Below are 16,974 nucleotides of genomic sequence, written 5' to 3'. Positions count from 1 at the left end.
GCTTTTGATAAAATTAGTGAAGTATAACATGCCTGCAAATTCACTGCCTGGTTAACGTTTTAAGTGTTTACTGTCATCATAATCTCCTGTCTGTAGACATAATCTTCTTCCTATTATTGATTTAAGGTCAGTTGGTCTATAGTGTACGGGTTCTTCCCTTTTCTCTTTCTGAAGAACCATGACATCACTATCTCTCTGTACTTGCATAAAACCTGTAAAACGTCTTTGTCCAGTTCTGATGGAAGGTCTTAAACTGAAATATCAATTCTGTTGCCCTCTCTATAGATGCTACTGGACCTGTTGACTTTTTCGCAGAGTTTTCTGTGCTACAGTTGAATATAAGATTATTGTGTGTAGATGAGTCTGTTTTTGCACCATTTGTGAGCTCAGTTTTTCTTCTATTTGATTGTAATTCCATCCAGTATTATTTTTCACTATCGATCCTGATTACAAACTAACTCTTGAGTCCTGAAGAAGGGTCACTGGACCCAAAATGTTGACTCTGTTTTCACTCTCTGCAGATGCTGCCTGACTTGCTGAGATTCTCCTTCAATTTGTTCTGTCAAATCTTTATTGTTGGCCATTAAATGATCTCTTAGCTTCCAGTAGTTTATTGACTGCAGAGGTGCGGTGACTAAGTGGTTAACACTGTTGCCCCTCAGCGCCAGGGACCCAGGTTTGATTCCAGCTTTAGGCGACTGTCTGTGTGGAGTTTGCACATTATCTCCGTGTCTGCATGGGTTTCCTTCGGGTTTCCTCCCACGGTCCAAAGATGTGCAGGTCATGTGAATTGGCCATTCTAAATTGTCCGTAGTGTTAGGTGCATTATTCAGAGGGAAATTGATCTGGGTGGGTTACTCTTCAGAGGGTCAGTATAGACTTGTTGGGCTGAAAGGCCTTTTTCCATACTGTAAGGAATCTAATCTAATCATTTATTTTTTAGAACCAGGATTGTACTGCATATTTCCTTGTTGGACTTGTAAGAAATGGCTTTGAAGAGTCCACAGTGGTTCTGTAAATTGTCTGTAATAAGTCAAACTTCCAAATAATTCCACAAAAAGAATTTTAATGGGTACATTTGCATGAATTTCAAATTGTTTCCAAAAAACAATAGAAGGGAGGTTCATAAATTGTGCACTTGTGGTGGACTCTGCATGTGACAATGTCATCGCTTAATATTGTATTCAGTAGAAGCAATAGGGTTTTAAAGATTCTCCCATGATGTTTTTTGTCTTGTTTGTGTCATTTTGTCCTTCCAGATTTGTCCATGTCTTTGCCATCTAATCCATCTTTCAAATTCAGGAAAACAGTTCATACAAGTTAAATAGTTTGATTTTTGATTATGCAGTTAGATATTTAGTAAATGTAATCTTTTCAAAGTTAATTATTGTCTGTTTCTCCCCTCAGGATTCCTATAGGAAGCAGGTAGTGATTGATGGTGAAACGTGTTTATTAGACATTCTGGATACAGCAGGTCAAGAAGAATATAGCGCTATGAGGGATCAATACATGAGGACTGGAGAAGGATTCCTCTGTGTATTTGCCATAAATAATAATAAATCTTTTGCAGATGTTCACTTGTACAGGTAGGTTTCTCTATTCCTTCACCTTTCTGTTGTTTTTGAGAGATTGACAGCCAGGGCCATGTGAATTTGCTTCAGTTTTTCATCAATTGCAGATGTGTCAGTAAACATACCTCGTGAATCTTTCCTTTTAGACTGAGATGTGTAAATTTTAGATACACTGATTAGGAAGTTGAGGTCCCTGAACCTAATTTGTTATATTCTAGGATTCTAATATATTAGGAAATTTCCATGGCCCTACCATGGAAAGTTTCTGTTGAGTGAGAGTATGTACAAGACATGGTAATTGGATGTGTGTAGTGGTGGTGTCCATGGATTTTAAGAAAATCTTTAATAAAGTACCACACAGGAGACTAATGAAGATAATGGGGTGGGGAATTAAGTGGAAACAGGAATACAATTTAGTTAGAAGGAAAAAGGGCTGAGTAGCTATAATCCTTCCCTTTTTGTTCTTTTCCCTGCTGTGTGAACCTCCACATGTAGAAGTTGATGTGTTCACACACCAGTTAGCATGCACGGGACCTCTGAGCAGCTGTGTAGCTGTGCAGCTTAGAGGGAACATTAGTATGTGGGACAGCAGAGAAGTTTTTGAAGTAGGAAGTCGAAAGGTCCTATACTGTTAGCTATATATATCTGTGATTTGGAAACAAGTCTGGATGCATTTGATAAAATAGTAACCTATGGTTGACTCTTTAGAATATTAACATACATTTCTGAGGCTACTATCAAAAAATGGATAACAAAGTGACAGATTAATTTATTGCTTGTAAATGAAATGCATTTAGTTTTTTTTAGAAAAAAGCAATACAACTCTACTCTGAACCGAAATAGGCTTTAGAGAAGGTATATCTGGGATTCTGCTAATGCAAAGAAAGACCTGAACGCAAGCATTTTTCATTACTTTAGGTGGAAGCAGATTGTCTGATCTAAAGGTCCAGAGGCTATATGTTGAAGAGAAAGTTTAAAAAGCTGGATGAAGGTTAAATGTCAGTTGGATAAATATAGTTAAGAATGATGTGTAGAAGTACATAGTGGTCCAGGTGACTTGGTCTAAATGGTATTTTCCATGTTTCAGTTACTGTGACTAGATTAAGATATTTTGCTTTAATATAATAAATTAAATGCTGAATCTGACTTAAAAAAAGTCCTCTGTTGGGATTGATCTTCTAACTTACCCACACCAGATCCTTGAGGTAAGATGAGAAGCAGATGTATTTTAACTTACCACCGCTAACCAGCTTGGGTAATTAATTTGTCCTGAGAAAGGAAAAATCTTGAAATTTCATTGTGTAATCAGTTAAAAACAGCTGAAGGTTAATGCAGTACTGACTCATGCGTGTTGTGTTTTATCAGGAGCATGTTATGATATATCTTTGGAGTTAAATCTCAAACTGTGGCTTCAATGTCATTGTAACTCCGTACATAGAGGGAAGGGATGAATGAATCAGATAAATGCTCTCCTTTTCCTCCCGGCCATTCTTCCTTTTCCTTGACCCAGAAGCATTCTCATAACCCGACCCTTTATCATTTTATAGTTGCATTCACATCTGACTTCAGTCTGTTAGTGTCCCGCTACCTGCATTTTTGACATAGCCTCCACTCTCATGATCAACTACTCCATTTAGCGTAAACCGTGATATTGTTACAGGTTTCTTCTTTGCAAACTCTTTCTTTATTGTCAGAACTGTTGCTATTGCTTTGTGTGTATTTTTGTTGGGAAGAAGACATATGACCCATTGTGACGTTGCATCGTTACCTTATGTCCAAGATGCTCTTTCTATCTCAAGTTCTCAATTGTGACTGCCAACAGCTTTGTAAATCACTTAATCTGGCTTCTATTCTGCCCACACTGCTGTTATTGCTGTGGTCAAAATCAGCTTTGTAAATGACCACAGTTCTTCGATAGTTTCTTTCAATTTTATACAGTTAGATTTAATGTTCTTCACTATTGCATTCTTCTACTTTTCCATTGCTTACAATCTGTAACTTAATACTTACCTATGTTTGATTTTAGAGCTGTTTTAGCCCAGTGTACTAAAACGTGGCTGTGCAGTATCTCCTCATCTCTGACTGAACTTTCATCATGTTTCCTAATCAAATCCTTCTCTATTATTTTTCCTTATGGTTTCACTACAGCAAAGGCTGCTGTGAACAGTCACTTCAGCAAAGGCTGTTGGTCTACTGTTGAACCTGTTACTAAATTGTTTAAACTATTGCAATGAATGAGACATGCTTTTAGACTCAAGCCAAATTATATGCTAATTTGATGTAAGATATAGTGGAATCTTTTTGTGATGGACAGTGGTGTTTTACTGTGTATAGTCAAGGATGAGATTTGTTTATTTAGACTTAAGTACCAAGATGAAAATGATTTTCTTTCAGAGAACAGATTAAACGAGTAAAGGATTCTGAAGATGTTCCCATGGTTTTGGTAGGGAACAAATGTGATCTACCTGCCCGGACAGTGGATACGAAACAAGCGCAGGAGCTAGCTAGGAGTTATGGAATACCTTTCATAGAAACCTCAGCAAAAACGAGACAGGTAAGATATATTGGAGAGTGCTGGGAAAAGAAACTGAATGCTAAAGTCACAGGTGAACAAACTTATTTTGATTCTCAGTTTTTGTTTTAGTTAAGGCCAAGTTGAAATGGTAGCATCGTAATTCGTGCAGCACAGAGAGAGGTTATTCACCCATCAAGTCTTTGTGGGTTCTTTCGTAAAACAGTCTTGGTAATGTCAAGGTTATTTTTGACAACTTGACTGGATTAAATCTGAATAAATTAAAGCTTGCTAAAAGAGAATGAAGCTGAAGAATTAATGGAAAAACAAGGAAATCGCAGAGCCTTTGAACAGGTATTTTGTTTGTCCTCACAGTAGATAATGCTCTCCAAGAATAGTTTATTTTCCTTCTTGATATTCTACTAACTTGAAACAGTACTACTCTACTACTATCAGTACTGGAAATTTAATGGGGCAAAATATTGACAAATAGAGTCATACAGCATGGAAACAGACCCATTGGTCCAACCTGTCCAAGCCGACCAGATACCTCAACCCACTGTTGAGGTAGTCCCACCTGCCAGCATCGGCCCATATCCCTCCAAACCCTTCCTATTCATATACCCATCCAAATGCCTCTTAAATGTTGCAGTTATACCACCCTCCACCACATCCTCTGACAGCCCATTCCATACACGTACCACCCTCTGCGTGAAAAAGTTGCCTCTTAGGTCTCTTTTATATCTTTCCCCTCTCACCCTAAACCTATGCCCTCTCGTTCTGGACTCTCCGATCCCAGGAAAAAGACTTTGTCTATTTATCCTATCCATGCCCCTCATAATTTTGTAAACCTCTATAAGGTCACCCCTAAGCCTCTGATGCTCCAGGGAAAACAGCCCCAGCCTGTTCAGCCTCTCCCTGTAGCTCGAATCATCCAACCCTGGCAACATCCTTGTAAATCTTTTCTGAACCCTTTCAAGTTTCACAACATCTTTCGGATAGGAAGGAGACCAGAATTGCACACAGTATTCCAACAGTGGCCTAACCAATGTCCTGTACAGCTGCAGCATGACCTCCCAACTCCTGTACTCAGTACTCTGACCAATAAAGGAAAGCATACCAAACGCCGCCTTCACTATCCTATCTATCTGTGATTCTACTTTCAAGGAGCTATGAACCTGCACTCCAAGATCTCTGTTCAGCAACACTCCCTAGGACCTTACCATTAAATGTATAAGTCCTGCTAAGGTTTGCTTTCCCAAAATGCAGCACCTTGCGTTTATCTGAATTAAACTTCATCTGCTACTTCTCAGCCCATTGGCCCATCTGGTCCAGATCTTGTTGTAATCTGAGGTAACCCTCTTCGCTGTCCACTACACCTCCAATTTTGGTGTCATCTGCAATTTTACTAACTGTACCTCTTACGCTCGCATCCAAATCATTTATGTAAATAACAAAAAGTAGAGGACCCAGCATCGATCCTTGTGGCACTCCACTGGTCACAGGCCTCCAGTCTGAAAAACAGCCCTCCATCACCACCCTCTGTCTTCTACTTTTAAACCAGTTCTGTATCCAAAGGGCTAGTTCTCCCTGTATTCCATGCGATCTAACCTTGCTAATCATTCTCCCATGGGGAACCTTGTCGAACGCCTTACTGAAGTCCATATAGATCACATCTATTGCTCTGCCCTCATCAATCTTCTTTGTTACTGCTTCAAATAACTCAATCAAGTTTGTGAGACATGATTTCCCACGCATATCTCAGACCTGATGGATTTATCATAAGGTCTTAAACGATAGCTGTGCAGATAGTGTATGCATTGGTTGTAATCCTCCCTAATTTCCAAGATTCTGCAAAGGTCCCTGCAAATTGGAAAATGATAAATGAAGCACCCGTTCTCTGTAAGAAGTTGCCCATACTATTTTAGTTGTTTGTCGCTATTCCATCTAACCTTAAGCTCAAGGGGGTTTATGGTATTTTGAAGTTAGTAAAGGAATTGTGACATGAATCCTAATTTTTCTGATCTTATTGACATGTTGAGCTGGAGCCAATTCTCAATTATCATTGGGGCCATGAAATGTGATTTCAACTGAAGCTCCCTTTTACTATGGTGAAGTAGCTTTTGAAATGATTAGAGGGGGACAGTGCGTCCTTTTTTTAATATATGTTTCTCAATTCCATGTACAGCAAGCACTTTACATAGTATTGTGAAAGTGGTAACATGTTCTAAAGTACTTTGTGCTCATAAGGGATAAATAGATAGCAAGGTAAAGGTACTATAACAGCATAGCAGCCAAGATAGATTTGCAAGTTAATAGAAAGCTGAATCCATCACTGAGCATAATATCACTAGGAGCTTGCTCGTAAACGAGGTCATGAAAATTTTATTTGGGGTATTCTCATGGAAATGCTGCACAGATGGATTTAATTTTGTTTTATTAATTCATAAGTATGAGTATTCCTAGCAAGGACAGAATTCTTTGCTGATTCATAATGACCCAATGAAGGTAATGAGAGTTGGCTTAAACTGTGCTCCCCTCATTTGAGTACATCCTGGTTCAGTTCAGAAGGGAGGTGCAGGGCTTGACCCAGTGATCATTTGGAAAGAGCAATTGTAGCTTTAAGTCAGGATGGTGTGTGACTTATGGTGCTGTACCCATGTGTCTGCTACTCTTGCCTTTCTAGTTGGAGTTTGAAATTTGGAAGGTATCGTTGAAAGAAGTTTGAATTTCTTGACGTTTTGCAGATGATACACAGCTGCTACATTACAAGCTTGTAGTGGAGTGGATGAATGTTTAACTTGGCAGATTATATGCTGATGAAAGTGGTTGCCTTATTTTTGGTGTTAAGCTTCTTTTGTAGTTGGAGTTGCATTCTTCCAGTAAAACATGAGGTCTGCAGATGCTGGAGATCACAGCTGAAAATGTGTTGCTGGTCAAAGCACAGCAGGCCAGGCAGCATCTCAGGAATAGGGAATTCGACGTTTCGAGCATAAGCCCTTCATCAGGAAGGGCTTATGCTCGAAACATCGAATTCCCTATTCCTGAGATGCTGCCTGGCCTGCTGTGCTTTGACCAGCAACACATTTTCAGTTGCATTCTTCCAGGCAAATGGGCAATATCCTGCCATGCTGACCTTTGCTTTGTGGATTGTGGGACAAGGTTTGGAGAGTCAAATGAACTACTGCAGAATTTTCTGATCTATTCTTATAAGTATAATGTTTGTGACTGAGCCATTTGTGTTTTTTGGTCAAGAGAGTGCTAATAGTGGGTCTTTTAGGTCAGACCTTTTCCTCCAATTCCAGTTCAACTTGTTTAAGCTGCTTTTGATACTTAAAACCTCACTAGGGCATTTTATACTTACAGATATTCTATAATTTAGTTTTCTTCCTCATTGTTAAAAGAAGCTTTGAGTACTTCAATAGTGTGCTGATGGGACTCAGGCTACTTTTTCATTTAGTTAATTGGTGATGAATGTTATTTGGTTCTGAACATTCAGTAGAGGTCGAAACTGTGTTTTGAGCTGTTACCCCTTTAACTAGATTACTTAGTATGGAAACAGGCCCTTCAGCCCAACAAATCCACACCGACCCTCCAAAGGGCAATCCACCCAGACCCATTCTCCTACATTTACCCCTTCACCTAACACTACGGGCAATTTAGCATGGCGAATTCACCTAACCTGCATATTTTTGGACTGTGGGAGGAAACCGGAGCGCCCAGAGGAAACCCACGCAGACATGGGGAGAATGTGCAAACTCCACACAGCCTGAGGCAGGAATTGAACCCGGGTCTCTGGCACTGTGAGACAGCAGTGCATTTGCAAAGGACATTGCACTTTGCGGCTCTTCTGTGCATTTAACCTCCAAATCAGGCAGGATGTTTACCTCTTGGTTACCCTCTTCAACAAAGATGTGATGTTCAAAAAAAAGCCATCACAAAGTAAGTCGCCCTGATTCAGGCTATAAGAAGGTCCAGGACCTCTGGTTCCACAAAATAGCTTTTTGTGCCAACTGGTCTTGAAAATGAAAACAAAGGTTTAGGATGCCCTCTTGTGGCAGGTTGCTATCATCTGCATTAGAGTCATAGAGCATGGAAACAGTGTCTTTGGTCCAACTAGTCCATGCCAAATATGTTCCCAAACTAAACTAATTCCACTTGCCTGCATTTGGCCCATATCCCTCCAAATTGTTCCTATTCATGTATTTATCCAAATGTCTTTTCAATGTTCTAACTGTACCTGCATCCACTACTTCCTTTGGCAGTTCAATCCACGCACAAGCCACTCTCTGCATAAAAAAGCTTGCCCCTCGTACCCTTTTAAAACTTTCTCCTCTCGCCTTTAAAATATCTTTTGAACTGGAGGCCTGTGTACAGCGGTGTTCTGTAAGGATTGGTGCTTGGTCCACTGCTTTTTGACATGATTTGGATATGGATATAGGAGGAATGGTTAAAAAGTTTTCAGATGACACCAAAATTGTTGGTGTAGTGGACAGTGAAGAAGGTTACCTCGGTACAACGGGACCTTGATCAGATACTTCGAGGAGTGGCAGTTGGAGTTGAATTAGATCAATGTAAGGTGTTGCATTTTGTCAAGGCAAATCAAGGCAGGACTTATACATTTAATGGTAGGGTCATGGGGAGTGTTGCTGAACAAAGAGACCTTGGGGCTGTTAGTTCCTTGAAAGTGGAGTCACAGGTAGAAAGGGTAGTGAAGAAGGTTTTTGGTATTCTTGCCTTTATTGGTCAGTGCATTGAGTATAGGAGTTGGGATGTCCTATTATGGCTGTAAAGAACGTTAGTTAGCACACTTCTGGAATACTACATGCAATTCTGGCCTCACTGCTATAGGAAATACGTTAAACTTGAAAGGGCACAGAAAAGCTTTACAAGGAACTGGAGAATTTGAGCTGTAGGAGAGGTTGAATAGGCTGGGGCTATTTTCCCTGGAGCATTGGCAGCTGAGGGGTGACCTGATAAGAGGTTTATAAAATCATGAGGGGCATAGGTAGGGTGAATAGTCATGGTCTTTTCCCCAGAGTAGGGGAGTCCAAAATTTAGAGGGCTTATGTGTAAGGTGAGGTGGGGAGGTGAATATAAAAGGGACCCATGGAGCAATGGGTGGTGCGTGTATGGAATGAGCTGCCAGAGGAAGTGGTGAAGGCTGCTACATTTACAAATTTTCAAAAGGCATCTTAATGGATGCATGAGTAGGAAATGGGCAAAATATTTTCAAGTGGAACTAGATTAATTTAGGAACTCTGGTCAGCATAACTCTGACGTTGCCATGACATGGTTCCATTTGTACATGCTTAGCTGTTTTCAGAGTGAGCATATAGTTAACAGCATTACTCCACAATGCCAAGACTGCTTTGCATTAGTGATATACCAGAATTTTTAATACTTTACATGTACTTAAATTGCTACTCTCTCGCTCTCGCTCACGCTCTCTCGCGCTCGCTCTCGCTCTCGCGCGTTCTCGCTCTCGCCGCTCTCTCTCTCGCCCTTTCTCGAGAGAGAGAGGACTCCATGTGATTATTCAGAAACTATTCCGACTATTTAGTTTTAACCCATCTATATTGACTGGCAAATGAAGGAGTTCATTTCTTTGCTGTCTGTCTGGAACAATTTCTTGACTCTGAATGGAGTATTAACTTGCTTTCAGTCTTGTAAAATGTGGCCCTTTATATCCATGTTTATATTTTTAAGTCTCCAGCCAGGTTTGCCAGGTTTCTGGGTTGTTTCTATAGCAAAATGCTTTATGTGACCAAGCATTACCTTGGCTTGCACCTGTCATCAGGATGACTGGTGCTTTTAGCCTGGCTCCCATCTTCGGACCTGTCTAACTTAAGTGCCACTGCTGGGAGTTGTGCCTGTGCCAGCTTAGCTGTCTGGGTCATAGAAACTCACAAATCCTCCCAGCATATCAAAGTGCACTTTCTGAAGGCAGATATAAAATTTAGGTTGGAGATTTTTTTCCAAGATCTTTGAAATGCATGTGCTTGTTTCTGAATTGGCCAGATCACACTTCAAAGTCTAGTTTTCCTTTCATGCTCAGCCTAAGATGGGCATGGATGAGTTAGTTATTCCTGATGAAGGGCTTATGCTCGAAACGTCGAATTCTCTATTCCTGAGATGCTGCCTGGCCTGCTGTGCTTTGACCAGCAACACATTTGCAGCTGTGATCTCCAGCATCTGCAGACCTCATTTTTTACTCTATGGATGAGTTAGTTGTCTGTCTGAAAAAAAAGCATGGCCTCCCTCGTGTGTATTTCTTGTAATGTACATTAACAATTGTCAGTATTTAACCCATCTTAATAAGCTGTGCAATGCTGAAATCATTGTAAAATCATTGTATGTGGGTGGCACGGTGGCACAGTGGTTAGCACTGCTGCCTCACAGCACCAGAGACCTGGGTTCAATTCCCGCCTCAGGCGACTGACTGTGTGGAGTTTGCACATTCTCCCCGTGTCTGCATGGGTTTCCTCCGGGTGCTCCGGTTTCCTCCCATAGTGCAGGTTAGGTGAGTTGGCCATGCTAAATTGCCCCTAGTGTTTGGTGCAGGAGTAAATGTAGGGGAATGGGTCTGGGTTGGTGCGCTTCGGCGGGTCGGTGTGGACTTGTTGGGTCGAAGGGCCTGTTTCCACACTCTAAATAATCTAATCTAATCTAATCTAATCTAACCTAAAAGCCTCATTATCTGAGATTAATTAATTTCTATTCTTTGAATTGCTGATTTCTCTCTTTTCCTCTAATTTTCAAAATGTGTGCTATCCCTAGCGAAGGGATAGGGCAAGTAGTATCTGAGAGTTTATCATTGGTTGTCCAAAGTCTAAAATGTCTGAAACAGCCAGCTGAATTTGAGACTTAATTTCGAGGTCTAATTATTACTTTCTATAGTCCAATCTCCAGTAATCACTGCTGGGAATGGGAATTCTGTGAATACAGCAAACATTTTATTAACTGGCACCTATAAGACCAGGAGTGTGCAGTATGATCAAATATTTTGGATAATCAAGAGAGATGCATTACCACAGTAAACTCTGATCATGTGAAGCTTCGAGACATCACCATCCCTCAAATAATCTATGTAAGCATATCAACACCTCCTAAAATATAAGTAATAACACACAGTAAGTAATAGAAACATAATGCAGGGGGTGTATCCCTCAGTTGTACTTTATTTACAGCATAAATATTTGGACATCCTAGTAGCTTATAATATGTGAAGTATAGTCCACAGATGTGCAAATTAGGTGAATTAGCCATGTTAAGTTGCCCATAGCGTCCAGGGATGTGCAAGCTAGCCATGGGAAATGCAGGGATAGGGTGAATGGGTTGGATGCTCTTTGGAGGGGTTGGTGTGGACTCGATAAACCAAATGGCCTGCTTCCACACCATAGGAATTCTATAATATATACTTTTTGCCTGGTTATTAAGGTGCCAGTTAAAGTAAAGTTTGCTGTATTTAGAAAAGGACAGAATTTTCTTTGGCTGTGATACCTGATGACCAAGTAATGTTTTCACCTGTGCAATGTACTTTTTCTCTTAACTCTTCCTGAAATTGGGCAAATTGCTCCCTAAGTGCAGTGGAAGCTTTGCAGAACAAGTTTCTATTCTTTGTCTATGCTGTGTAGTGAGCCAACATTTGGGGACACTGGTTTCAGTGCTCATGTGCTAGAGAGCAGCAAACCATCACGTTTACTCTTCCTGACTGCTGTTCAGTGACTCAGGCAGGAATCTGCCAGTGTGGGTGCTTCTGAGAAAAAGTTCAGCTCTGCTCTGATGCTCTGTCAAGTGGAGTATTTTGCTGATACTGACAGAAAAATTGGTATTTGAGTGAGGCACAGTCTTCTGGTATGACTATTCTGCTAAGAATCAGTGGCTTCAGAGATGTGTAATCAGATGGCACATTCCTTTTGGCTAAAATCCTGGTCTAACTGTGTATCTTTAGCATTCAAACCTGTAAAAGTACAATTCTAAATGCCAGTGCAACAATGCAACATGTATTAAAGTGTTCTTACATCTAATATTCACAATTTGGAAAATATGTATTACTGTTAGCTCCCATCAGATAAGTATAGCACAGTAGCAGTAAAGTATGATTCTCAGTCACTAATAGTTCCTTTATTGAAGTTTGAAATGATCCAAGATTGCCTTAATCACATTGGTAGCAAATCTTCAGGCACTCTTCATACTTGTCTCCCTACTTGATTGAAGATAAAACTTGCACTATGTCCTATTCTAATATGCTGTCTTTTTTAAGACTGCAAACTGGAATCCCTTACGTCTCGCAGTCTGGGCCTTTTTCCTGTTTTGTTTTAAAAACCCATGTTGGATAATCATCAAATTCCTATTTTAACCACTTTTTCTATTCTTCTGAACTCCGCGCATAATCAGGAAGGAGAGATCACATCCGCAGAGTGAGACGACCCAAGTGAGTATATCATTCAGGGAACTTGGAGGACAATGTAGGAATTCGGTGCAGAGGGGAAGAGGTACTTTTTGCTTGCCCTTTGTCTCTTAATTTGTTTTTTAAAAAATTAATAGATTAAATTGAAGCTGAGGATTAGGGTCCCAAGTACAAAAGAGAGTGATGTTACAAAAGTTGTAATTGCTACTAATTGGACCAATTATTATAGGTTCCTTTTCAATTGTAGGCAAATATGGCAAATATTTAAGTTTTAAAAAAATTAGGGAAGTTTTTTTTTAGGAAATCTTTAAAATCATTTGACAACTAAGTAAACAAAATAGGCAAAGCTAGATGATGTGTTTTACCTGCATGATATGGTAGCTAGTGTACCCCGTTGTGGTTCATAATGACCACATCTGTAGCAAGTGTTGATGAGTTGGAGTCTGAGCTTCAAACACTTTGACATGTCCGGAAGGGGGTGGGTAACTTGAATGCTGTGTTTCAGAAGGCAGTCACGCTCCTTAGCTTAACTACCTTATACTTGATCAGTAGTCAGGGACAGGAGGATGTGACTACAAGTCAGCCAGGTACAGAGACCAAGGAGTCTCAACCCTTGAGCTTGTCTAAAAAGTTTGAGATTCATGCTCCCTGTTGGCTGAGTGCAAAGATTATAGGGGGAGATGAACAAACTGATCATAGCAATACATGGAAAATTATGGAAAAAGTTAAAGGTGGGTGGGGGGGGAGGTAAGCAGAGGTTAAGTTTTCCAGAACAAATAATAGGTCAGAGTATGGGAAGTGACAGGAATCTAATTTCAGGCGTAGCAAAAAAGGGGAGCAACCTGACAAGGGGGCTAGTCAACACAGGGCTGAAGGCATTATACTTAAATGCACACAGTATACAAAACAAGGTAAATTAGCTTGTAATTAGCAGGTACAATGTGGGTATTGATCAGACATGGCTGCAAGGATATCAGAGCTCGGTGCTAAGTATTGGGGGATAGCTGAATGAGACCCTGATGAGAGTTATGTATAGGCCTTCTGGCAGTAGTCAGGATGTGCATAAGGAAATAAATCAGGAGACAAATGCGTGTAAGAAAGATGCTATTACAATCATAATAGGGGACTTCGATATGTAAGTGGACTGGGAAAATCACATTGGTAGCAAATCTCCAGAAAAGGAATTTGCAAAATGTGCGCGATGTTTTTTGTTTGGAGCGTTTATAATAGGAACAAGCAGTTCTGGATTTTGTGATGTATAATGAGACAGACTTGATTAGAGAGCTTAAGGTGAAGAAACTTTAGGGGGCAGTGATCTTAATATGATAGAACTCACCCTGCAGTTTGAGAGAGAGAAGCTGAAATTAGATATAATGGAATTACAATTGAGTAAAGGTAACTTCAAAGGCACAAGGAAGGACCTGGCCAGAGTTGATTGAAAGGGAGCCTAGCAGGGAAGACAGTGGAGCAGCAGTCAGAGTTTCTGATGCTAATTTGGGAAGCATAGCAGGAATTCATCCCAAAAGGAAAAAAACATACTAAGGGGAGGATAAGGCAACCATGACTGACTAGGCAAGTCAGGAACAGCATAAAAGCAAAATAGAAGTATGCAATGTGGTAAAAGGGGGAAGCTAAAGGATTGGGAAGCCTTTAAAGCCAGTACAGGATAACTGAAAAAGCATAAATGAAATATGATAAGCTAGCAAGTAATAAAAGAGAAGTATAAGAGTTTTGTTAGATATATAAAAGTTAAGATAGTGACACGAGCAGGCATTGGAAAATGAGGCTGAACAAGTCGTAATGGGGAACAAAGAAATGGCAGATAAACTAAATAGGTACTTTGCATCAGTCTTCATAGTGGAAGACCCCAGTAGCATACCAGAACTTTGAGAGTCAGGGGACAGATGAATATAATGGTCATCACTAAGGAGAAGGTGCTGGGGAAGCTAAAGGTCTGAAGGTGGATAAATCACCTGGACAAAATGGACTACCTCCCACAGTTCTGAAGGAGATAGCCGAGGTGTTAGTGGAGGCATTGGAAGTATATTTCAGGCATCACTGGAGTCAGGGAGGTTCCCAGAGGACTAGAAAATTGATGATGTAACAGCCCTGTTTAAGGAGAGAGGGACGCAGAAAGTAGGAAATTATAGGCTGGTGAGTATGGCCTCAGTCATTGATAAGATTTTAGAGTCCATTATTAACGGTAAGATGGCAGAGTACTTGGAAGTACAAACTAAAATAGGACTGAGTCAGCCTGGCTTCGTGACGGGGAGATCATGCCTGATAAATTTGTTAGAACTCTTTGAGGAGAAGGTAGGCAAAGAACCGGTCAACGTGATCTATTGGATCTCCAGAAGGCCTTTAATAAGATGCTTGCACAGGAAGCTGCTAAATAAGATAAGTGGGACAAGTTATTGGCATGGATAGAGGATTGGCTGACTGGCAGAATGTGAAGTGGGAAATAAAGGAGTCTCTTTTCAGGATGGCAGCTAGTGATTAGTGGAATACCGCAAGGGTCAGTGTGGTTTCACAACTATTCATCTTCTACATTAGCAAGCTGGGTGAAGGAACTGAGTTTGTTGTTTCTAGGTTTGCAGTTGCCACAAGGATAGATGGAGGGACAGGTAGTGTTGATGATACAGGGAGGTAGCAGAAAGCCTTGGACAGGCTTTGAGAATGGGCAAAGAAGTGGTAGGTGAAATTCAATGGGAAAGTGAGAGATTATGCATTTGGTAGGAATAATAGAGGCAGAGACTATTTTATAACTGAGGAAAGGGTTCAGAAATCTGAAACACAAAGCGACTTTGGAGTCCCAGTTCAGGATTCTCTTAAGGTTATCATGTAATTAGGAAGACAACTGCAAGAGGGCTGGAAGGTGAGCAGAGAGGAAGACTGCATTTGGAGTATTGTGAACAGGTTTTGGCCCTGTTTCTGAGGATGGATATGTTGGCTTTGGGGCTTCAGAGGAGGTTTACAGCAATGAGCCTGGGCATGAAGGACTTGTGTAAGTTTCAATCAGATCCTCCCTCATCCTTCTAAACTCCACTAAGTACAAACTTAGATTCCTCAAACGCTTCTCGAAAGCCCTTGAGGAGCATGTGAGGACTCTGTTGTACTTAGTAGAGTTTAGAAGGATGGGGTGGGGGAACGTGAGATCAGATTGAAACTTAGAGAATGTTCAGAGGCTTGGATAGAGTGGATATGTAGCAGATGTTTCCATTAGTAGCAGAGGCTAGGATTCTAGATCATAACCTCAGAGTGAAGGGACAGCAGTTTAGAACTGAGATGAGGAATTTCTTCAACCAGATAGTTGTAAATCTCTGGAGCTCATTTCCACAGAAGGCAATGGAGGCCATGTCATTGAGTGTATTTAAGACAGTCAGAGGTTCTTGATTAATAAGTGGATGAAGAGTTACAGGGAGAAGGTAGGAGAATGGGATTGAGAAACATAGGGGACACAGCTTTAAATTAAGGGGTGGTAGGTATAGGACAGATGTTAGGGGTAGATTCTTTACACAGCGGGTTGTGAGTTCATGGAATGCCCTGCCAGTAGCAGTGGTGAACTCTCCTTCTTTATGGTCATTTAAGCGGGCATTGGATAAGCATTTGGAAGTTATTGGGCTAGTGTAGGTTAGGTAGGATTCGGTCGGCGCAACATCGAGGGCCGAAGGGCCTGTACTGTGCTGTATCTTTCTATGTTCTATGTTCTATATCAGCCACGATGAATTGTTGAAGCAGATTCGAAGGGCCAAAGGACTGAATGGCAGAATATCTTAAAAGTATTATGGTCTGGTGTTTTCAACTACAGATCGTAATCTATCGAAACGGTTAAAAGTGGATAAATCCCCAGGACCTGATCAGGTGTACCCGAGAACTCTGTGGGAAGTTAGAGAAGTGATTGCTGGGCCTCTTGCTGAGATATTTGTATCATTGATAGTCACAGGTGAGGTGCCGGAAGACTGGAGGTTGGCAAACGTGGTGCCACTGTTTAAGAAGGGCAGTAAAGACAAGCCAGGGAACGATAGGCCGGTGAGCCTGACGTCGATGGTGGGCAGGTTGTTGGAGGAAATCCTGAGAGACAGGATGTACATGTATTTGAAAAGGCAAGAATTGATTCGGGATAGTCAGCATGGCTTTGTGCATGGGAAATCATGTCTCACAAACTTGGTTGAGATTTTTTTTGAAAAAGTAACAAAGAAGATTGATGAGGGCAGAGCAGTAGATGTGATCTATCTATATGGACTTCAGTAAGGCGTTCGACAAGGTTCCCCATGGGAGACTGATTAGCAAGGTTAGAGCTCATGGAATACAGGGAGAACTAGGCATTTGGATACAGAACTGGCTCAAAGGTAGAAGACAGAGGGTAGTGGTGGAGGGTTGTTTTTCAGATTGGAGGCCTGTGACCAGTGGAGTGCCACAAGGATCGGTGCTGGGCCCTCTACTTTTTGTCATTTATATAAATGATTTGGATGCGAGCA

General features: G+C 40.9%; 1 protein-coding gene across 2 annotated transcripts in view; it reads left to right on the top strand.

The window, feature by feature from the left end:
* nras (NRAS proto-oncogene, GTPase) overlaps positions 1–16,974 on the top strand; it is a 117,871-nt gene that overhangs the window by 78,327 nt on the left and 22,570 nt on the right. For both annotated transcript variants that reach the window (XM_060845578.1, XM_060845577.1), the window contains exons 3-4: positions 1,408–1,586; positions 3,966–4,125. In XM_060845578.1, coding sequence (XP_060701561.1) covers positions 1,408–1,586; positions 3,966–4,125 — 339 coding nt within the window. The remainder of the gene's footprint in view (positions 1–1,407; positions 1,587–3,965; positions 4,126–16,974) is intronic.

Source organism: Hemiscyllium ocellatum, chromosome 26 (assembly GCF_020745735.1).
Source record: "Hemiscyllium ocellatum isolate sHemOce1 chromosome 26, sHemOce1.pat.X.cur, whole genome shotgun sequence".
Taxonomy (NCBI): domain Eukaryota; kingdom Metazoa; phylum Chordata; class Chondrichthyes; order Orectolobiformes; family Hemiscylliidae; genus Hemiscyllium; species Hemiscyllium ocellatum.
The sequence above is the reverse complement of the archived record's forward strand: the minus strand, read 5'-3'. Positions and strand labels throughout refer to the sequence as shown.